The sequence below is a fragment of the Delphinus delphis genome, chromosome 13 (genome assembly GCF_949987515.2).
Source record: "Delphinus delphis chromosome 13, mDelDel1.2, whole genome shotgun sequence".
In the NCBI taxonomy this organism is placed as follows: Eukaryota; Metazoa; Chordata; class Mammalia; order Artiodactyla; family Delphinidae; genus Delphinus; species Delphinus delphis.
The window spans coordinates 14,938,177-14,960,076 of NC_082695.1; the positions used below are offsets into that span (position 1 = coordinate 14,938,177).

Genomic DNA, 21,900 nt, shown 5'->3' on the forward strand with positions numbered 1-21,900 from the left:
CCCCTGCATTGGCAGGCGGATTCTTAACCACTGCGCCACCAGGGAGGTCCCCAGTTGGGGGTATTTAAACAAGCTGATGTTTGTCAGATGCTTGGAATGGGGCCTGGTGCATAATTTCCGGTAAATTTTAGATGAGTGTTTGGTAAGTAAAGGAAAATAAAGGAGGACCAGCAAGAGGGTCACGCGGCAGACACCCAATCCTGGGGCGCTTGCTCACAAAGGCTCCTCCGTCGTGGACTGGCGCTGAGTGATGGCCATTCTGAGAATCCAGCTACCGGAGGCTGCCCTTGACCTTCCCAGGACCCCCAACAGGGGCTGAGGAGAACAGGGCTTAAAGCAGGACAGAGGCCAGGACAGGTTTTGACCTCTGGGTGTGTGGGGATAGTGTGAACTCCTTCACATCCAGGAAGCGCACTGCACCCTCTGCCCCCAGACTCTACGTGTCTCCCTCCCACCGTCCAGTCCCAGCTGCAAGCCTGTCCTGGTGGGAGGAAGGGGACCGACTGCCAGCTTTGGGGCGTTCCCATCTGAGCAACCGACCCACCCTCTGAGCCTGACTTTCCTCATCTGCAAAATGGAGATTCCAGCAGAACCCACTCAGGACTTGCCCACATGCTCTTGGCTCATCCGCACACTAGCTGGGACTCTAGTACCCGGGTCTGTCCCTTCCAACTCAATGCTCCTGGTCCACTGGAGGCGCTCAATAAAGGTTTATTACATTAAAAATACATCACTAGGCCTCAGGCACTCAGGGCTCACACCCATGTGGCCACCACCTCTGAATCCAGAACACAGCAGCAGCAGCCGAGTTGCCAACTCAGATCGTGGCCTGCCTGGCCTTGCTGGCAAACTCCTATGAACCCTTCAACACCCTGCTCAAACGTGCCCTGTCTTAGGCAGAGGCAGCTGCTGCCCCTTTGCGGCCGTATAGCTAGCACTCCTTTGCAGGGACCACGGCTTCTGCAGGGAGCCCCCCAGCATCCAGCTCAGGGCCAGGCACACAGTGGTACACGGGGAACATTGCTTATGTCCATGCTTGGACCAGGTGAGGAACCACGGGGCTGTATCACCTTCCTTACAGGCTCTTCCTCATCTTGCCCTTCTTGGAGTGGGCGCCCCGGCCGAAGGCGCCCTGCTGCAGCTCCCGGGCGCGGCGCCGGTTGCGGGCAGAGAGCTGCTTGAGGCCTCCACGCTGCAGGAAGCGCAGCTTCTGGGCTCGGCACCGCTGCTTCAGGATCTGCTGCTTGGTCTTGAGCTCTGAGCGCACGCGGCCTGTGGGGGCACCAGGGGTGCGGGGCTGGGATGCACCTGCCAGGATGGAGATTCAGGGAGTTCAGGCTTTGGGTCGACTCCCAATGTCTCCTCCTCCCAGAAGCCTCCGGGATGCTCCCCTGTCCCCGCTCTCGTTCTGTGTTCACTGCTGTGGCCCCAACATGTGGCAGATGGTAAGTGCTTAATAAAGCTTAAGTAGTCTACTGTAATGGGCAATAGCATGGACCCTCTAGCCCAAACTGCCAGGGATCAAGTCCCAGCTGTGACCTCTTGGACCTGGGGCCAACTACCTTACTTCTCTGTGCCTCTGTTTCCTCTCCTATGAATTACGAATAAGAGCACCTACCTCATAAGTCCTAATGTGGAGTAAATGGGTTACTATGTGTGCAGGGTTCAGAACAAGGCCTAGCCCACAGTATGGCCTCCTAAGTGTAACTATTACAATCATAAATCATTCAACAAAGGCTTTTCAGTGCCTCCTCTATGCCAGGCACTGGGGACCCAGACAGACTCTAAACCCTGTCTCTCTGGACTACATGCTCTAGGCTTGTTAGATGAAAACAGGCTGTAGCTTAACCTCCCTCTGGCAGGAGAGAAATCAGAGAAGGCCAGCGAGGGGAAGGGACTTATCCAAGGTCACCCAGCAAAGCGGCACCAGCAGCAGCAGCAGTGGTTGGTGGCCCCGCCCGCCACCTCCCGGCTCTCTGGGCGGGCAGGTCTGCCCCCCAGCCCCTGGCTCCCCACTAAGGCCTGGCCCCTCCTCTTCTGTACTGACTTGCCTCACCCAGCTCCTCCCCTCCCACAGCAGTGGCCTTGCAGGGCTCCCACACAGATGGCCATTAAGGCCACCCCAGATGTCTCCACAGGGGCCAGGCCACCTGACAGGGACCCCCCCCGCCCCCCCAGTGAGGACAAAGCACAGGGGGAGAACAGCTGCTTTTTCCCGAAGCTCACAGGCCACCCTCACCACCCCGGGTCCAGCAAGCCCACAGCGGCAGCCGGCTTCACTCCAGATAAAACTGGGAGCTGAGGACTGAGGGATGAGGGGGTCCGGGGGAGGCAGGGACACGCCCACAGGAAGACAAAGAGAGGAGGAGAGACAGAGACCGGGAGGGGTGTGTGTGTGCGTGCCATGTGTGTGCGTGTGTGTGGAGAGAAAGGAACAGGAACAATGAGAGAGATGGAGAGAGATACAGAAAGACAGACAGATGGGGAGAAACAGAGACAAAGAAAGAGACAGAGAGATGGACAGGGACACAGAGTCAGAGGCAAAAAGAGAAACAGAGACCCGGAGAGAAAGACACCTACAGAACAACAGAGAGAGGATGCGTCGGAGAAAATCCAAGACAGAAACAGGGAGAAACAGAAGAGGTATCCACCGTCAGAGGAAATGTCAACGAGGACAGGGGGAACGTGCAGAGAACAGAGGCGGCCCTGGGAGAGGCAGAGCAGAGGGCCACCTGGAGCCGTGACAGACAGCGTCCCCAGGCTGAAGGACACAGACTCGGATGCTGAAGAGGCAGTGAGCAGCCCTGCGGGCTCGGGGGAGACAAGCAGGGCCAGGGCCCAGGGGAAAGAGGCCCAGGACAGGTTCAAGCTCCCCAACCCTGGCGGGGGTGGCCGGGGGAGGCAGCAGGCAGGCGGGGGACCCAGGGCCAGTCACTGCGACTTGTTTCCTGGCCTGAAAGCTGGCCATTCTCAGTCTTCTCGCCCCCAGGTCATGTGCGGCGAGGCTCCAGCACGCAGACTGGCCCCAGACAGCAAGCGGGAGCCCCTCTCTGACGGCAAGCTTGGCCCCAAAGGTGGGGCTGCAGTGGGACGGGGCCCAGGCTCCAGTCTCCTCCCTTCAGAGTCACGAGTGTCACCACTCCCAAGGTGCTCCTCTGCCCTGAGGGGCTGACCGAGGTCCTGGCACGCGGGGCAGCTGGCCCAAGCCGAGGTCACTGAGCACAAGCTCCTGCAGCAGAGCTGAGTTCAAATCCCACCTTAGCGTGTCACCCACTGAGGGACCCAGGCCAGATCAAGGGGACCAAGCCCCCAAGATGACCAAATGTGCTACTTGGCAACCTGCGTTTTAAGGACGATCCTACCCCGGCTCTCACCTTGCCCTCGGCCGCGCTTACCACCTCTTCGCTCTGGGCCACGCCGTTCAAATGTCCCTTCTTCTTCTGAGTCACGATCATCAATTTTCTGCTTCTGTTTCCACTTTTGGTAGCTGGGAGGCTGCATTAAGGAGGCTGCGTGCAGCATCCAGAGAAAGATGCCCTAGACAACCGTGGGCTGGGAGCAGGGCCCCCCCGCCCACCCCCCAGAGGATACAGGCCTTACCTATAGGGGGTCTGGTGGCTGAATCCGCTCGACCCCGCCCCCCCTCTAGCCCCCACCTGTAGGAGCTGGGGTGGTTGAGGAGCCAGACCACGCCCCTTCCTAACCCCGCCCCCCACCCACAATAGATGTGGATATAGAAGGCGCTTGGCTCCACCCCCTCTGCCCCCCGCCCCGCTCCAGGATACAGGTCCCTCTTGTAGGAGCTGCTGATGTAGCGGCCACTCTCCGTCTTGATCTTTTTCTTGTCCTCCTGTCCCGACTGTCCCACAAACCGCTTCTTCTTCCGGTCCCTGTGGGAAGAGTTGGGAGGTGTGCTGTGGAGGGAGGTGGCCCGCTTCCCCTCCGGGCCTGTTTCCCCCTGACCCTCTCATTGGGTTGTTGGAGGATTCAAGGAAAGCAGCGTGCCGGGCGTCTGGCAGGCAGCAGGTGCCCCATAAAGGCCCATTCCCTGGCCCTCCTCACCACTCCCTGGCAGCCCAGGTCTCAAAAGGCAGTGTGGCAGTCAGGGGATTAGCTCCAACCTGGGGGCCTGGGTCAGGGACAAGGGACCCTGGAGGGTTCCCAACCCCCACCTGGCCACCTCCTGGCTCTGTGACCCTGGGTTGAGCCACATCACTTCTCCAGAACCAGAGTCCAAATGGGCAAACTGGGTCATGAGCCCCTGTCTAGCAAGACTAGCCCCCCAAAAGGACAGATGGGGTCAAGATCCCTGTTGTGTATGACCACATGGGGGCAGGACAGGGTGGGCGTCATAATCTGTGCTGAGGACCAAATGAGGGGTGAGGATGTCATAATTCCTGCTCTAGGGGATCAAACAGGAGTTAGGATAGGAGGGGGTCACCTTTTGTGGGGACCAAGCGGCAGACAGGTGGGCATGGAAGAGGTGTGTCCACTGGCTCACTCACCACTTGAGCTGCTGCTGGCCCTTGGTCAGGCTCTGGCCTTCGTCCCCCATCAGGTCCAAGACAGCGCCAGCCACCTGCTGCTCGAAGGCACCCCCGTCCCCACCGATGCTCAGGCTGCAGAGGGAGGGTGGGGAGATACCACGGGGTTGGGAGGGGGGCCCATCAGGCCCGCCTGCCCCACCCGGGACCAGCGGCCACTCACCCCCGCTCGCTGTCGAAGTCCTTGGGCCGGTAGGGGATGTAGAACACCTGGTCCCGCTGCCGGGCCTCCTCCCTCCGCCTCTTGGCTCCTCGGTCGGGTCCTGGCTGCTGCCGCTTCCGGCCCACAACCTCTGTGAAGTCCTGGTGGACCGGGGCCCAGTGTCACCTGTAGGCCCCAGGGAGTGGACTGGCCTCCCCACCCACCAGCCCAGCTAGGGTTGAGGGTCAGGGGCTGCTGGGACTTTGAAAGCTTGGTGTTGCCATTGAGACCCTCCGTTTCCTCATCTGCACATGCAGCACAACAACCCCTGCCTCAAGCACCAGCAGAGGCAGGACAGGTGGGAGTGGGGGAGGGCAGAGTGCCAACTAGGATGAGACCCACCACGTTCCAGTCCCAGCTTGGTCCCCCAGGTCATCTGACCAAGGCAAGGCCCTGTCCCTCTCTGGGTCTGGACTTGCTCTCTATGACGTGGACTAGTCCAGGGGTTTTCAAGTGCATTTTTTTGCCTACTGTACCCTCTGTCCAAATCAAACATAAGACGAGCAGGCCCAGGGCCCTACCCACCAGGCGAACGGGACACTCTGGCCCCCCTGCCCTGCTTTTCGCCATGAAGACCCAGTGCCTGACCCTGCCTGAGTCATGCCCCCACTGCCACCAACAGTCCCGGCTCTGCCCCTTCCCACCTGCCGGACCCCAAGCTGAGGCAAGGCGATGATGATGACAATGACAGGGCTACCTAGGCTTGTGGGAATCCTCCACGTACTATCCTGAATCTGCCCAGCGGACCCAGGAGCGGGTACCACAGCCACTTGGCTGCAAAGCCCTAGTCCACAGCATCCTGAAAACAAACTTTCCTGAGATTCACTTGGTGGCAAAGCTGACCTGAGCTGCAAAGAGGCTTTGTCCATCGTCTCGGTGTGGGTCTCACTGTGGAAACTGATGCATTTGACGACCGTGACACCCCAGACCCTGCTGAGGGTGTTACATCATACACAGTGGACCCACCGTAAAGATTCTGAATCCTGAATCACATCTGGCCCCCAGGGCTTCAGGCAAGGAATGGTGGACGAGACTATGATCCCATTCCGCAGATGGGGAGGCTGAGGCTGGGTCACTGATTTCCACAAGTGTCGGAGATGGGACTGGAATCACTGCATCCACCCCCAGTGACTGCTCAGAGCCCTGAGGTCTGCCCCATGGGCTGCTGGGACTTGACCCACTGCTCCCCCAGCCCCAGGCCAGACGCCAGGGTCCCCAGGGTGGGGCCTGCACCTCCACACTGTCTCCTGCCGCCTCCTCCTTCTCAGGCTGCTCCTCCTGCGGTGCTGGGAGGCTCGGGGCTGGGATGGCCGGGCCCTCCTGCTGCTCCTGCCGCTTCTGCCGCTTCTGCCGGAAGCTGGCGATGCATTTACGATCCTTCTGCCGCTTGGCACGCATCACCTGGCTGCTCAGGTCCCGGCTGGAAGCGTTGATCTCAAAGATCGTCTGTGGAGGGGACACCCAAGGCCTTCACCCACTGGCCGCTTCTTCCCCAACTCTACCCTCCCCAGCTTGGTGTGCTCTCTCCAGCATTCCTCCCAATTCCCTTACACTAGTTACCTGCTTTTCACAATTACAAAGGGAGGCCCAGAGAAGGCGAGTAGCCTGCCTAAGGTCACACAGCTGGGACAAGCCAGATTTGGGATTTCAACCCAGGTTCATTGGCTCCAAAACCAGTGCCCTTAACCACAACAGGCTCCAGCCCCTTTCTCCTGACGCTGGCTGGCAGGCCTTTCCTGCTTTTGGGTACACCTCCCAGAGGCACAAGATGGGGCACCCGATGGGAATCAGGAGGAGAGGAGAGGCTATCGAAAGCCAGCTCCTCAGGCCTCTGACAGCCTAGGGTGTGTCATTGCCCTCTGTGAGCCTCAGTCTACCCAACTGTATGGAAGGGGTGGGAAACCTGCTGTGGACCAGCAGGGATGGTTCCAGAACAAGGGGTGGCTACAGAGGTGCTGACACGGCCAGAGCCGCGGGTTGAGAAAATCCCTGCTGGGGACCTGCAGGGGGTCAGGAGCTCAACCGGAGCCCCGAGGCCCCGCACTCACCGCCCGGGAGCGGTAGTTCCTGATGCTGTCCACCAGCCGCAGCTGCTGCAGCTCCTCCTCCTGGAAGCTCGAGCCTGGGGGGGACGGAGGGACACGTGAAGCTGCAGTGGGCTCCACGGGGCCTGCCGCCAGCCCCCGCCCGCCCGACGCAGGGACTCACTGAAGAGGGGGTGCAGGCCCAGGCCCGAGAGGTCCAGCTCCTTGGCCCTCTTGATGGACTCGGGTGAGGGCGCTGGCCGTGAGCGCACATACTGCTGCTGGGCGTTGTCGGCCACGCGGCCCAGGCCCCGAAGCTCCAGCGACGTCTCCAGGCTGGTCCGCAGACCGCAGTCCTCATCGTCCACCACGCCCTGCGGCACCCGGCCCAGCACGCCGTCCCCGCCGCCCGCACCTGCCTCCCCGCCAGGAGCTCGGTCAGAGGCCTGGTCAGAGGCCTTCCGGCCCAGCCACCTGCCCAGGGCCCCACCTCCCCTCCCCAGCCCCACTCTGGGTCCTGAATTACAAAATAATCCCCACAACAGAAACCATCACTTACCGAGCAGCTCCTACTGCTTTTACAAGTACAGTTTTATGGAACATGGCCCCATCTACTCATTTCTGTGTTGTCTGTGACTAATTTTGCACTACAAGGGCACGGGTGAGGAGCTGCCACGGATCATGTGATCTGCAGAGCCTAAGATATTTACTATCTGGCTCTTTACTGACTTTAAATTACAGGAATCTTGGGCTTCTCTGGTGGTGCAGTGGTTGAGAGCCCACCTGCCGATGCAGGGGACACGGGTTCGTGCCCCGGTCCGGGAAGATCCCACATGCCACAGAGTGGCTGGGCCCGTGAGCCATGGCCGCTGAGCCTATGCATCCAGAGCCTGTGCTCCGCAGCGGGAGAGGCCACAACAGTGAGAGGCCCGCGTACCGCAAATAAATAAATAAAAGAATCCGCCTGCCAATGCAGGGGACACGGGTTCGAGCCCTGGTCCAGGAAGATCCCACATGCCACGGAGCAACTAAGCCCGTGAGCCACAACCACTGAGCCTGCACTCCAGAAACCGCCAGCCACAACTCCTGAAGCCCACGCGCCTAGAGCCCATGCTCTGCAACAAGAGAAGCCACCGCAATAAGAAGGCCGCGCACCGCAACAAAGAGTAGCCCCCGCTCGCCGCAACTAGAGAAAGCCTGCATGCACAGCAACAAAGACACAATGCAGCCAAAAATAAATGAATAAAATAAATAAATTAAAAAAAAACAACAACAGGGATCTGCCTCTGGGGTCAAGTTCCCAAGCCAGGACAGCTTGGCCCACCTCCAACCCCCATCCATACCATGAACTCCAGGGGGGACCCCAGCCCCTCCCCAGCCTCCACTCACCGGAGAGCTCCTCGTGGGGACGGGCGAGGGTCAGCGCACGGCCCAGGAACAGGTGCAGGTCCAGTAGGTAGGGGACCTCATCTGGGGCCACCAAGGAGTAGGCCGTGCCGCTTCGGCCAGCCCGGGCCACACGGCCTGCGGGAGAAGGTAGTCAAGCAGGAGCAAAGGCAAAGGACCCCACAGCCCAGCACGAGTCCCACGTGCCAGACCCTAAAGGTGCAAGCCAGGCCACAGCCCCACCTCCTTGAGCAGTGTCCCACCTACAAAAGAGGGCAAGGCAGTGACAGTCACCAGGGCTACCTGCCTGAGAGTACGTGAGCCCCCATGGTGCTCTGGGAGGCTGGCAGGAATAGAGGCAAGACACTGCTCTTTATCAGCATCACAAGTTTCAGCAGCCCCACTTTGGGGGATTTTTACCCACAGAAATAACCCAGGGTGCAAAGATTCACCCACAGGACACCTACTCCAGCTCTGCCCAGAACAGCCCCCAAATGGAAACCACTTAAAGACTTAAGGACAGAGCGTTAGTTAATTAGCTGATGACCACATGGTGGGAATTACACAGCTGAGCAAAGGAGTTGCGAGCCGTGGCCCCTGGCCAAATCCAGCGCCACCCCCCCCCCCCCCGCCCCCGCAAGCCTGTGTAAATAAAGTTTTATTGGCACACGGCTGTGCTCCTTCATTTACATATTGCCTGTGGCTGCTTTCATGCTCCCAGGGCTGAGATGTCTAAGAGACTAAACTGTTTCAAAGCCTAAAATATTTACCATCTGGCCCTTTACAGAAACAATTTGCTGACCCCTGTTACAGAATGATGCTTAAATGGCGAATGAAAAACATGCATGATGTATACAGAGGCAAGAAGAATGTCCAGGGTGATTCTAATTTTGTGGTCAGTCAGTCCATGAATAGCATTACGCTTTGGCTTGTTTCTGCATCTTGCAGAAACCAAGTGTCACCACATTCGGAAGATTCGTTTGCGGTAGTCCGATTCGCACTGCTGGTCACGCGGCACATGAGAAATTCCCTTTGGGGGTTCTGAGGACGCCTCAGGGGATGTGCAGGGCCAGCCCTCCCAAAGCAACAGAATTCAGGGCACAGCATGCAGCTGCCAACAGGGAGAAGAGGATGGAGACCCAGGTGGAGGCCTCCCTCGCACCCCGAAGGTCTGCCCACCGCCAGCCCACTGTGGGCAGCCAGAATTTACTCATTTGACGATGTTCAATCATCCGCAGAACAATTCCAAGGAACTTGCCCGCCAGATGCTTCTCTCACACGCACTTATTTAACTTACTTGTATTTATAAACATGGCACGCGCATTTATGAGTTAAAAAAAGACAAAGAAAGTAGACTGGTGGTTACCAGGGGCTGGGGGAGGTGGACGAGGGAATGAGTTTAATGGGTCCAGGGTTTCAGTTTGTCAAGACGAAAATGTTCTAGAGGTGGAAGCTGGGTGATGGTTGCACGTTCGTATGAATGTACTAAACGCCACTGAACTTACACCTGTAAGTGGTGAAAATGGTAACTGCATGTTATGTGTATTTCACCACAATTGAAGAAAAGAATGCCAGCGGCCCCCCTTTGCTACGTCTGAGACACCTGACCAGTTCGTAACCTCCCTGCTTTGGTTTCCTCATCTGTAAGATGGAGCTGACGCTGCTGATACCCACTGCACAGGGTTGTTGTGAAGACCAGTGGAGCAAGTAGAACACGTGGACCAGGGCCCACCAGGAGTGCTGGGTGAGCACCTGTGGCCGTCACATCACCAGTGAGGGGAGGGTGACTTCCTGCCTTCTCGGTGCTTTGCTCCACTTTCAAATTTTCCTACTACGTGCGGGCCTTACTTTTTTTTTTTTTTTAGAGGTACGCGGGCCTCTCACTGTTGTGGCCTCTCCCGTTGCGGAGCCAACAGGCTCCGGACGCGCAGGCTCAGCGGCCATGGCTCACGCGCAGCCGCTCCACGGCATGTGGGATCTTCCTGGACTGGGGCACGAACCCGTGTCCCCTGCATCGGCAGGCAGGCTCTCAACCACTGCGCCACCAGGGAAGCCCGGGCCTTACTTTTATAACTGAAAAATTAAATGGAGTGAGCTGGCCTGGGTGGGCTGAGGGGAAGGTGGGGCCCGACAGGCTGACGGGACAAGGCCGGGAGTCAGGAGACTGTCTGCAGTTGATGGAGCAGGAGGCAGAGGGGGGTCGGGATGCTGTTTAAAGGCTGCTCCCAGGAGAGGAGCTAGAAAGAGCGAGCTGTAGGGAGACGACTGTGGGGAGGAGGGGCCGCGTCATCAAGGTCCTGATGGGAAAGCTAAGCACCAGCCTGGGGAACCCAGAAAGCGGGAGCATCCCCTCCTTAGAGTCTAGGGCTGCCCACTAGAGCGGGCCTGGGCCACGCTCCCCAGAGACTCCGATTTACTGGTGCCCTCCCTGGGCCTCAGTTCCCCACCTGCAGTGGCAGGAGTTGAGCCCTGTGCCCTCAGCTCCCGCTGGGACCCCCCCCCCCGCCGGTGCCCAGTGCAGCCACAGGCTCCTTACCCACGCGGTGCAAGAAGAGCTTGCCCTTGGCGGGGAAGCTGTAGTTGATGACGTTGTCCAGCAGTGGGATGTCCAGGCCCCGGGCTGCCAGGTCAGTCACGATGAGGGCCGAGCACTTGCCGTGCATGAACTTGGCCAGGTTGATCTTGCGGGCCGTCTGGTCCAGGGCACTGTAGATGTGGGCGCAGCTCACCCGCTGGGTCGTCAGCAGCTGCCCAGAGTGAAGACCAGAGGGAGGGAAAGGGGTGAGGAGGAGACGGACAGGGGAGAGGACAGGAGGCTGGGCCGTGGCAGTGGGCGCCACGACATGGCGGTAAGACCACGGGCTCTGGAGTCGGGCGCCCTCAATATAAACCCCAGCTCAGCTGGGTGACCTCGGTTTGGTCTTCATCAGTATAAATGGGGCTCATATCACCTCTCACCTCTGCAGGGTTGTCTGAATGTCAAAAAAAGATGGCACGTGCAGAGGTCTCCCTCAGGGAGGCTGCAAGTGCCGCCCCAAGACACAAGTCTCATCCTGCCTCTGCCACTAACAGGCTTTGTGACCTTGCCCAAGTTCCCTAACCTCTCTGTGCCTTCACTTTCCTTGTCGGTAGAACAGGGAGAATAACAGTTGCCTCTCTGTAGCTTTGTTATGAGAATTAAATGAGCCAATATACATACAGTGCTGAGAAGAGGGCCCGGAAAACAGGAAGCACCGTGAAAGTGTTAACTGCTCTTTAAAAACTACTACTTTGGTTTTATTCATCAGTGACCCCAGCAGCTACACAGAGGAAGCACCGGTAAATGTGTGTCATATAAGTGAAACCCAGTGAACTGTGTCCTCAGATAACAGAACTCAGGTGTGGTTGACCCAAGGCAGCCGCATTGACTCAGGAGGGGCCCTGGCAGCCTTGGGGGTTCGTGGACCTCTTCCCAGGAGGGTCACAGATATACACGTGTGGAAAAGCTCATCGAGCTGCTCATGTAAGATCAGGGCACTTTACACAGGTTACAGCGTGCAGGCTATTCCTCAATTGAAAAACGTGAAACACATGGGACACTAAATATCTACAGAAAAATGACAGGACGGCTGGGATACACTTCAAAATACCCTGCATGGAACGGGGAATATTAGATGAATCAAGACTGGATGTGAGTTGATAACTGAGTACCTGAGAGCTCATTATGCTGTCTTCTGACTTTGCTACATGTCTGAAATTTTTTATAAGAAAAACTTAACAGAATAAAAAAGCACAGAGCCCTGGCCAGGCCTCAGCCCTGCTCTGGTGCTGCTCTCTGGTGGCTGAGCATGGAGCCGCAGCTCAGAGGTGGTGATGCAGTCCGTGCTGGTCCCCAGGCCCGGGGCAGGTGCGGGCCTCCCCCAGCTCACCTCACTGAGATACTCCGCGTGGTGCTTGGTGGCCACAAATACCACTGTCTGGTCCTGGGGCCGCACCAGGCTGCGCAGCAGGTGGAGCAGCACAGCAGCCTTGGCATCCTCCCGCACGAGGAAGAAGGAGGTCTGCAGGGAGAAGGGTCACTCGGTTGGCTCACGGGGTCCAGGCCATGGGCCGGGAAGGGGCACGGGTGGAGCCTCACCTTAAGCTGCTCGTTGAGTTTGGAGTCCACGTCTAGCCGGATGAGCACGGGCTCCATGAGGCCTGAAGTGGGCAAGAGAGGAGGATGGGAGGGGGAGTCGCTGAGGGACAAGCCCCTCCCAGGCGCCGACACGCGTCCCAGCCCCCGGCCCCACTCCTGTGGCTCCCTCACCAGCCCGGGCGAACTCCACCAGCAGCTTGGGCAGCGTGGCAGAGAACAGGACAGTCTGGTGGCCCCCAGGGAGGCGGGCAATGATTTCCTGCAGCTGCTCTGCGAACCCCATTTCAAAGAGCCTGGGAGGGCAGAGGGCAGCACAGGGTCAGGAGAGGGGCTTCCATTCCAGTGAGTTCCAAACCTGTCATCCTTGCCCCCATCACACTTTCTGTTACGTGGACAAGTGCTTCCTAAACTCAGCTCACTTTTTCGCTATTCAACAACCTCATCCTAAGCAATAATGACCTTGAAATCTTAGGTCTGGTCTCAGTTATGTTTCTTACAAATTCATGTTGAAATAAATGACAGCAGCCCTCACTCTGGGCCCGGCATGGTTCTAAGCACTTTATAAAATATCAACCCCTTTAGTCCTCACGGCAGCCCTGTGAGGTACATGCTATTTTATCCCCACTTTGTAGGTGAGGCCACCAAGGCCCGCATACTCTCAGGGATTTACCCAAGTTCATAGAGCTGGGATTTGATCCCACCTGTCTGGCTCCAGTCTGTGCTTTCAATCTTGTGCTATTTTTTATCTCTTTCAAATCATGTGTTTGTTGTTTTACTATTCTTTTCAATATTCCTAAAAGTAATACAAAAGAAAAAAAACTGTTGGTCCAGGGAGCCCCATCAGCTCTGGCACTGCCTACAGTCTGTGGCCCTCTTTGGGGAAACGCTGCTTTGATCTCGACTGCATAGGTCTCTTCTGGCAGAGCCCTTCCTCCTGGCCAACCCTGACACAAGTGCCCGGGGATGCACCTGCAGCCTTACCTGTCAGCCTCATCAAATACCACATATTCCACGCTCTGCAGCTTTAGGTTCATCTCCACAGCCACATGCACCAAGCGCCCAGGGGTAGCAATGATTCTGGAAGTGATTGTGCAGGCCAGGTCACCCAGGGCCAGGGCACCAGCATAGCCCTCCTCTCACTCCCCAGACCCTGGCCATCTGGGAAGGGACCCCAGAGCATCTTCCCCAATCCACACACTCACATGTCGGGATTTTCGTGCAGGGCTGCAAACTGGTCTTCCATCCTAGGAAGAAGAAGAGGTGTTAGCTTGATAGAACAGGTCTCTTTTATCTCTCTCCCTTCCCATCTCCAAATGCTCAGCTGAGTCCCACACCTTGACCCCAGGCTCAGAAATGGGGAAAAGCTATTGCTGAGCTACTAGGCAAAAGCATTGCCCTGACAAGAACTACAAGTTCAAACACACAAAAGGCCTGATAACAACAAAGTTCTCCAAAGATAGACTCAGCCACGGAACCCATCTCATTCACTCCGTTCATACTTTGACCCACAGCACCACCTAGCAACTAACCCTGGAACTGCCAGCTCCACCTAGAAGCAGGTTTCCTGGATCTGTGTCCTTGTTCCCAAACCGTTTGAGCACACATCCCTAACTTTAGTTCTCCTCTGAAAACACCCCTGGGACACCTGTAGGAACCAGGAGTCAGAATTCTGGGCCAGGTCCAGCTTATGGAGGTATTTCTGACAGTCACAACAATAGAGATAATAAATTATAATGTAGGCAAAAGAGCACTGAAAAACAAAACACTCTCAGTGAGAATAAAAACGACTGGTGACAGTGATATTCTGAGAAAAGAATGAGGAAGGGGCTGCGCTTTGAGGGAGAAACTGTGGGGCGGGGCGCAGGGGTTCTAATCTTAGCTCTACTACCAGACCACTGTGCGGCTCTCTGAGCCCATCACTTCCTCAGTTAGCTCATCTGTAAAACAGGTGTGGTGCCTGCTACCTTAGAAGGATGGGGCAAGCACATCAGGAAAACTATAGTATTCTGCAGATTTGAGCTATTACAAACGTCCTCCATCTGTGTGCATTCCACTTTAAATAGCCCCAAATCAAGCATATTAAAACATACACAACTAAGTGACCCATTTGGGTGACCCAGTGCATTACCAGCTCTCTTTTAGAAGCATCAGAACCTGTGTCAGAGTTTTGTGTGTGAAATTCCTTTCGGTATTTTACTGTATATTTCCCCTTGTTGGTACTTTAAGAATGTGCAGAGAAGTTGCTGTTATTAATGAGCAGCGCAAGCTCAGTCCATCTGATGGGGAGGCACGGGGCACGTTTGCTTTGGGGGACCACTGCACAGGGCACCGAGGGGGCTCTTACTTGTCCCCGCCCAGTATCAGGGCAGTCTTGAGGCCAGTGAACTTGCCCAGCTGTGGAGAGAAAGAAAGAGAGAGATTGAGAGCCAACGATGGGAGCTGACTCAGCCCACTCGGGCCTCACTGACTGGTCCCAGCTCAGCCCAGCCACCCTGTCCCTGCGCCCGGACATACCTCCTTGGTGAACTTCATGGTCTGCAGGGCCAGCTCTCGGGTGGGTGAGAGGATGAGGGCGCGGGCCCCGGTCTGGGCGCTGCGGGTCTTGAGCCTCTCGAACATGGGGATGAGGAAGCAGGCCGTCTTACCACTGCCTGTCCGGGCCATGGCTACCACATCCTTGCCATCCAGGATCACTGGGATGGTCTGCAGGGGAATGAGCGGGGGAGGGGAGGGGTCAGCTCCTGCACCCAAGCACCACATGATCCAGAGCTTCAAGTCTGCAGGGAGTGGGCAAACCAGAGCATCTCAGCGAAAGGGCTGGGGCCTGTCCCCCAGCCCCGATCCCACTCTTGCTAAAGCCTGTTTGCACACCTCCGGGGATGAGCAGCCTGTTACCCCCAACTCTTTCTACTGTTGGAACAACCTTCTTCAGGTTAAGCCAGACTCTATCTCCCCATCTAGTCACCCTCCTCAGGATCCCAGAGAAACGTTATCTCTCTCTTGGCTAAATGTCTGAGGACAACAAAGATGAGACCCAGGTGATGATGGGGTGCCTGCGAGTTGCCCGGGCAGGGACTCAGCAGTGGGCAGCTTAAGTGGCAAAGAGGCACAGGGTCGAACCTCTGCTCTGCCGTGCCTGACTTTCTCCACCTGTGAAATGGGCAGGCTCGTGGGGCTTCGGCCAGAGTAAGAGGGGACGACAGATATGACAGATGGGACAAGGGGTGGAGGTCAAGAGGCCAGGCAGGAGGGCCAGGTTGGCCATCCCCACCTCCCGACCCGCATCAGCTTCCCCGCCCCGTACCTTCCTCTGGATGGGTGTTGGCACCTTGTAGCCCTTCTTCATGATGCCTTTGAACACTGGGTAGCTCAAGCCTGGGAAAGACATGGGAATGGCCAGGGGGCTAGAGGAGCCCCTATGACACATGACAGAAAACTACACAGGACAAATGACAGTTTCATCAACAAATAAATAGCAAGAAAAAAAGAAAAGTGATAGAGCAAAGCTGATCGGTTAACTGACACTTAGAAAACAAATCTACTGATTGTGGGGTATGAACCACATTTGGATTCTGATTTGAAAGCTTTTTTTTTTCACTGACATAACAATTTTAATGGACAAAACAAACCAAAAACAACCCACCTTAATAAGCATTTTACAAACGAAGCTGTATAAATGGCTAATAAGTCTATGAAAAGCTGGCCAACATCATTAGTCACTAGAGAACTATCAATACGAATGAAAACCACAATGAGCTACCACTACGCGCTCAGCAAAACAGCTAAAAGGAAGAAAGATCACAATTTTAGGTATTAGCACCTGGAACTTTCATTCACTGTGCTGAGAAATAATTGTGCTATGTTCATAAAATGAAATATTATACATCAATGAAACTGAACAGTTTGAAAAAGCTAATAACATGGTTAGATTTCACAAACCTAGGTTTGAAAGAGACAGGCGACACGTAAATTGTCACATACTGAGTGAGTCATTTTATGTAAAGTTACAAATATAGGCAAAACAAATCTATGGTGACAGAAGTTGAACTAGTGGTTACATTTGATGACAGTAATAACTGGAAGGGCCACGGAAACTCTGGGGTGCTGGTAATGCTCTTTATCTTGATCTGGATAGTGGTTACACAAGTGCATTCACTTTGTAAAACTTCATTCAGCTGGACACTTATGATTTGTGCATTTTTTGTCAGTATGTTATATTCAAGTCAAAAGTTTACATTAAAAAAAAAAAGTCTGGGCTCCCCTGGTGGCGCAGTGGTTGAGAGTCCGCCTGCCGATGCAGGGGACACAGGTTCGTGCCCCGGTCCGGAAAGATCCCACATGCCGCGGAGCGGCTGGGCCCGTGAGCCATGGCCGCTGAGTCTGAGCAACCGGAGCCTGTGCTCTGCAACGGAAGAGGCCACAGCAGTGAGAGGCCTGTGTACCACACACACAAAAAAAAGCCCATCTTTTTTTTTCTTAGCATATTCAAATTTTAGTGTCATTTAATGATTTTTTTTAACATCTTTTTTTTTTTTTTGCGGTACGCGGGCCTCTCACTGTTGTGGCCTCTCCCGTTGCGGAGCACAGGCTCCGGACGCGCAGGCCCAGCAGCCGTGGCTCACGGGCCTAGCTGCTCTGCGGCACGTGGGATCTTCCCGCACCGGGGCACGAACCCGTGTCCCCTGCATCGGCAGGCGGACTCTCAACCACTGCGCCACCAGGGAAGCCCTTTTTTAACATCTTTATTGGAGTACAATTGCTTTACGATGGTGTGTTAGTTTCTGCTGTATAACAAAGTGAATCAGCTATACATATACATATTTCCCTGTATCTCCTCCCTCTTGCGTCTCCCTCCCACCCTCCCTATCCCACCCCTCTAGGTGGTCACAAAGCACAGAGCTGATCTCCCTGTGCTATGCGGCTGCTTCCCACTAGCTATCTATTTTACATTTGGTAGTATATATAAGTCCATGCCACTCTCTCACTTCGTCCCAGCTTCCCCTTCCCCCTCCCCGTGTCCTCAAGTTCATTCTCTACGTCTGCGTCTTTATTCCTGTGATTTGAAAGCTCTTAATGCCATGAGACAATGGGAGTCTGAATGCTGATGGGACCTTGGATTATACTGAGGAACTGTGTTTGTTTTAGGTGTAGGAGGGTCCTGCTCTCTTGGAGGCAGGTGGGAAGTATTTCGGGATAGAAGGAGGGGGTGCCTGGGATTCGCTTCAGAATCCTCTGGGATGGTGGCCATGAGTGGGTAGGGTGTGGATAAAACAACACCAGTGGTTAAAACTGCTGAAGCTGGTGATGGGTATGTGGAGACTCACTGTTTTCTAATTTTTATATGCTTGAAATTTTTCATAATTAAAAGAAAAAGGTGTCGGAAAGTCCCTGGTGGTCCAGTGGTTAGGGCTCCATGCTTCCACTGCAGGGGGCACGGGTTCGATCCCTGGGCGGGGAACTAGGATCCCACATGCTGTGCAGCGTGGCCAAAAGAAAAAAAAAGTTGAAAGAAAGGAAGGAAGGGAGGGAGGGAGGGAGGGAGGGAGAGAGAGACAGAGAAAGAAAGACAGAAAGGAAGGAAGGAAGGGAGGGAGGGAGGGAGGGAGAGAGAAAGAAAGAAAGAAGGAAGGAAAGAAGAAAGAAAGAGAAGAAGGGAGGGAGAAAGAAAGAAAGGAAGGAAAGAGGAAGAAAAGGATCTTAAGTGACAAGGGCCTGTGATGGGTGCAGGCACGGGTGTGACAGCTGAAGCACGTGGTACTGCGAGAGGGAGAAGGTGGCCTTTGGAGCCTCCATGTGACCTGGGCTTGTGGAGATGGGAGGACAGTGGGAGGCCTGGAGACAGGGAAGCACCATGGTTTTAGCTGCTTTTTGGTCAATCCTTCATCTTAGAGATTCAGAAAGGCCAAAAATAGCCACATGTAGATGTTTTGGCTTTTTCCTTTGATTTTGATGAATGTTAGCACACTTGGCTGTCTAGATTCCTTTTGTGAGCTATTTTCTTTGCCCAGTTCTCTATCGGGTGTCTGTCTTTTTCTTCTTGATTTGTAAAAGCTTTTTGTATATTAGGGTTATCAGCCCTTTGTCCCATAGTTGCAAATATATTCCTGGTACAGTGTTTACTTAAGTCTACAGTGTTTTTTTGGCATACACACATCTAAATAGAAAAAAAGTCAAATAAAACAGTGCTCAGGTCACACTTAGGCTTCTTTTCCTTTCAGGTTATACAACTATTCACCTTGATGTTTCAATCTTCACTCCAGATGCTACTGATATGTAAAGAGCCAAGAAAGAGTCCGGCTTTCCTTCCGGCTGGCCAGGTGTACCAACAGCACCCAACTATCTCATCTCTTACCCTCGGCTCTGAAATGCGGCTCTGTCACGCCGCTCAATCCCCAGACATCTGAGCCTGTTACTGCACCAGCATCGCCCTGAGTCCGGCCCTAACTGTTCTCTCATCGTGTCAGGCCCGTTGCCCCCACGAGAAGGCCGTGAGTGGCTTGGAGACTATCTGCTGCCTCCAACCCCCCAAACCCATCACAGTGTTGGGTCCAGAGCAGAGCACGGAAGGTCATAAGCCCCCACTGCTCCCCACACACAGAGTCCCCGGATGCCTGGCTCACCCACCCATGGACTGGAAGCCTCCCGACTTCTTCTTCTTCTTGTTCTGGGCTCGTACCATCTCCCGTGTGTCCGGCTCCACGTCCGAGGTGCATTCCGAGGTGGGGAAGGTGGGTAGGGGTCTGCCGGGTCCCAGCTGGGAGGGAGCAACAGAGAGGCAGCATCATTCCAGGTAGAGTGAGTCCACTTGGGGCAAGGAAGGGGGCTGTCCTGTTGCCAGTGCCCGCCCCTGACCTTGCTCCATTCAAGATGATGATGCTCCTGCCAGATCACATGACTTCTCTGCTAAAGGGCTCTCCTTTGACCGGACCAGGACAGGGCACAGGGTCAGAGAGCTGGCTCTGCAGACAGACAGCCTGCGTTTCAATCCCAACTCTGTCACTTCCAGCTGTGAGACCTCAGACCAGGGACTTCGTCTCCCAGAGCTGCGTTCCCACATTGGGAAAATGGGGATGACAAGAGCGTATGCCTCATAGCATGTTGTGAAGACTAAATGGGTGCGTGTAAAGCTTAGAACTGTGCCCAGGTGGTGGTATCATCATAATTATCATCCTGGCCTGGCATTCAAAGCCCTCCAAACTTTAGGGAGCCAATCAAAGCATCTACTATGTGTGAGATACTAGACTCTTCCAATCTGCCCAGCTCCCCTCTCCCCAATCCCCTTTCTGATCCATCATCCCTCCCCAGCTCTGGTCTCTCTCATTCCTGTCCTCGTCTCTGCCACCCACTTGTTCTAGCAATAGCTAAATCAAACTCAGACACCGCCTCTGGGGAGTCTTCTTGGACTACAGCGCTGTCCCTTTCTTCTCAGAAATAACATTTATAAAAGCACTAATTCATAATAATGGCTAAAACTTACCTGGTACTTACTATAAGCCAGGTGCTGTGCTAAGCATTCATATAAATTAACCCACTTGGGGCTTCCCTGGTGGCGCAGTGGTTAAGAACCTGCCTGCCAATGCAGGGGACACAGGTTTGAGCCCTGGTCCGGGAAGATCCCACGTGCCGCGGAGCAACTAAGCCCATACCCCACAGCTACTGAACCTGCACTCTAGAGCCCGCGAGCCACACCTACTGAGCCCGCGAGGCACAACTACTGAAGCCCATACGCCTAGGGCCCGGGCTCCGCAACAAGAGAAGCCACTACAATGAGAAGTCCACGCACTGCAACAGAGAGTAGCCCCTTCTCGCCACAACTACAGAAAGCACGCGTGCAGCTACAAAGACCCAATGCAGCCAAAATAAAATAAAATAAAATAAATTAAAAAAATAAATTAACCCACTTAATCCTCACAACAACTCTGTGAAGTAGGTGCTATTACTTAGTCCCTTTTACAGAGAAGGAAACTGAAGCACAAGAGGTGAAGTGACCTGCCAAAGTCACACGGCCAGCAAGGGATTTGAACCCTGGCTTCGGAGTCTATATTCTTTCCTATGAGACCCTCTATGGTCCTCCACCAACCCTCTAGGTCAGAGCTGCACCTGTCTTGTACAGTCTGTGAGGTAAGAATGGTTTTTAAATTTTAAAAGATTGTAAAAAGTCAAACAAAGAAGACAGCGACCTTATATGGCCCTGCAAAGCCAAAATATTTACCATCTGGTCCTTTACAGGAAAAGCTTGCCAACCTTGCCAACCCCCATTCTAGACACATGATAACAAAGTGCCTGGAACACACTGGTGCCCCAGCAATATTTACTGTAGAGTAGAATGTGTGAACACTGTCATTCCATCCTTTCCACAGTTTTTGAGGCATACATAATCAACAGCTTTCTACACATGTGGAAACTGAGGCACAGAGAGGTTAAGCAACTTCTCCCATGTCCCACAGCCAGTACAAGGTTGGGTTGAACTTGAACACAGGGCTGTGCCTTGGTCCATATTTACAGAGCACCTACTGTGTGAGACTCGGATGGTGTGGAATAAGGTCCCCATCTGGTCCCTGCCTCAGAGGAGCGTAGACCTCTCTCTTCATATAAAGCCCCACTCATTCATCTACTTACCCAGAGTCTTCTCTGTGCCAGGTACCCGCTAAGCACAAGGCTGTGAGAAATAATGGGCTACAACTCTTTTGCCCCCTTGGTGCTCACACCTGACCCCCCCTCATTTGCATACAGTTGGCATTCAGTAGTGAAAATAACACAGGGCCTGGAACCATACAGTCCGGGATTTGAATCCTGGCTCTCCCACTCACAAGCTGTGAGGTCTTGGTCAAGTTCCTTCACCCCTCCAGGCTTCTGTTTCCTCCTCTGGAAAATGAGTGTGACTACTTAGCTCACAGGGTTGGTGTGGGGATTAAATGATAAGGCTTGCAAAGCTCTTAGCACGGAGGATAGCACACTGTAAGCTATCTACAAACCCAAGTTTAACTTAGTTTCCCAGAGGTTTGGGGGCGTCACTGTCTCAAGCCAAGAGGTGCAGCCTTCTCTTAATTCATCCTCCCAAGAATCCCCCTCTCAAAGTCTGATCTTCATCACCCGCACTTTTCATTGGACGAATGGGAACCGGGACCCGCCCCTGGCCAGGAAGTAGCCAATGAGAAGCGCGAGACCAAGAGCCGGCCCGGAAGGCCGGAAGGCCCGCAGGCCCCAGCCTCCGTAGCACAGAGGCTCGGGACGTCAGGACCCTGGGCGTGTCGGACACCGAAACACGTGCTCAGGCCGGAGGTCCTGCCCCGACCCCCGGCCAGCCGACCTCTCCCCACCCTCAGCCGTGCCCACTCCCCAGCTGGGAAAACTGAGGCCGCGGGACGCTATGCGGAGCCGGGACTCGGGCTCTGACGTATGTCCAAGCCCAGCGCTACTACCTTCTGGGCCCGGGCGTCATCTTCTGCCTGAATCTCAAACTCGCCGTCCTCCGAGTCGCTGCTGCGGGACTGAGAGGCCGCGCCCCGGCGCTTCCGGAGCCCCTTCTTCTTCCTCCACTGGGCCATGGCAGCTCGGGACCGCGGTGCGGCCGCCGGACGCGTTCCGCCAGCCATGCGGGCCGGGGCGCAGGGAACCGGGAGGGGG

General features: G+C 55.1%; 1 protein-coding gene across 2 annotated transcripts; it reads right to left on the reverse strand.

The window, feature by feature from the left end:
• Positions 1 to 695: 695 nt before the first annotated feature.
• Positions 696 to 21,897, reverse strand: DDX54 (DEAD-box helicase 54). 2 transcript variants are annotated; one of them, XM_060028135.1, is made up of 20 exons: positions 21,696 to 21,897; positions 18,898 to 19,027; positions 15,578 to 15,648; positions 14,788 to 14,976; positions 14,618 to 14,667; positions 13,476 to 13,517; positions 13,255 to 13,350; positions 12,445 to 12,566; positions 12,274 to 12,335; positions 12,065 to 12,196; positions 10,693 to 10,903; positions 8,160 to 8,294; positions 6,955 to 7,185; positions 6,795 to 6,868; positions 5,980 to 6,192; positions 4,708 to 4,847; positions 4,506 to 4,619; positions 3,786 to 3,890; positions 3,396 to 3,487; positions 696 to 1,308 (listed from the first exon to the last, which is right to left on the reverse strand). In XM_060028135.1, exons 1-20 carry the CDS (start codon positions 21,867 to 21,869, stop codon positions 1,076 to 1,078), a joined length of 2,616 nt encoding a protein of 871 aa, XP_059884118.1. In that variant the 5' UTR covers positions 21,870 to 21,897; the 3' UTR covers positions 696 to 1,075. The 2 variants fall into 2 exon arrangements, with proteins under 2 accessions (XP_059884118.1, XP_059884117.1); XM_060028134.1 differs by having other exon boundaries at positions 3,375 to 3,487; positions 21,696 to 21,896.
• Between the last annotated feature and the right edge of the window lie 3 nt (positions 21,898 to 21,900).

Excerpts from the sequence above, each read along its gene's own strand:
- DDX54 (XM_060028134.1), bottom strand. The coding sequence starts at position 21,869 with ATGGCTGGCGGAACGCGTCCGGCGGCCGCACCGCGGTCCCGAGCTGCC. Across the intron at positions 14,977-15,577 it reads CAACACCCATCCAGAGGAAG|ACCATCCCAGTGATCCTGGA; the intron begins GTACGGGGCGGG and ends ATTCCCCTGCAG. Across the intron at positions 13,518-14,617 it reads CTGATACTGGGCGGGGACAA|GATGGAAGACCAGTTTGCAG; the intron begins GTAAGAGCCCCC and ends TCTTCTTCCTAG.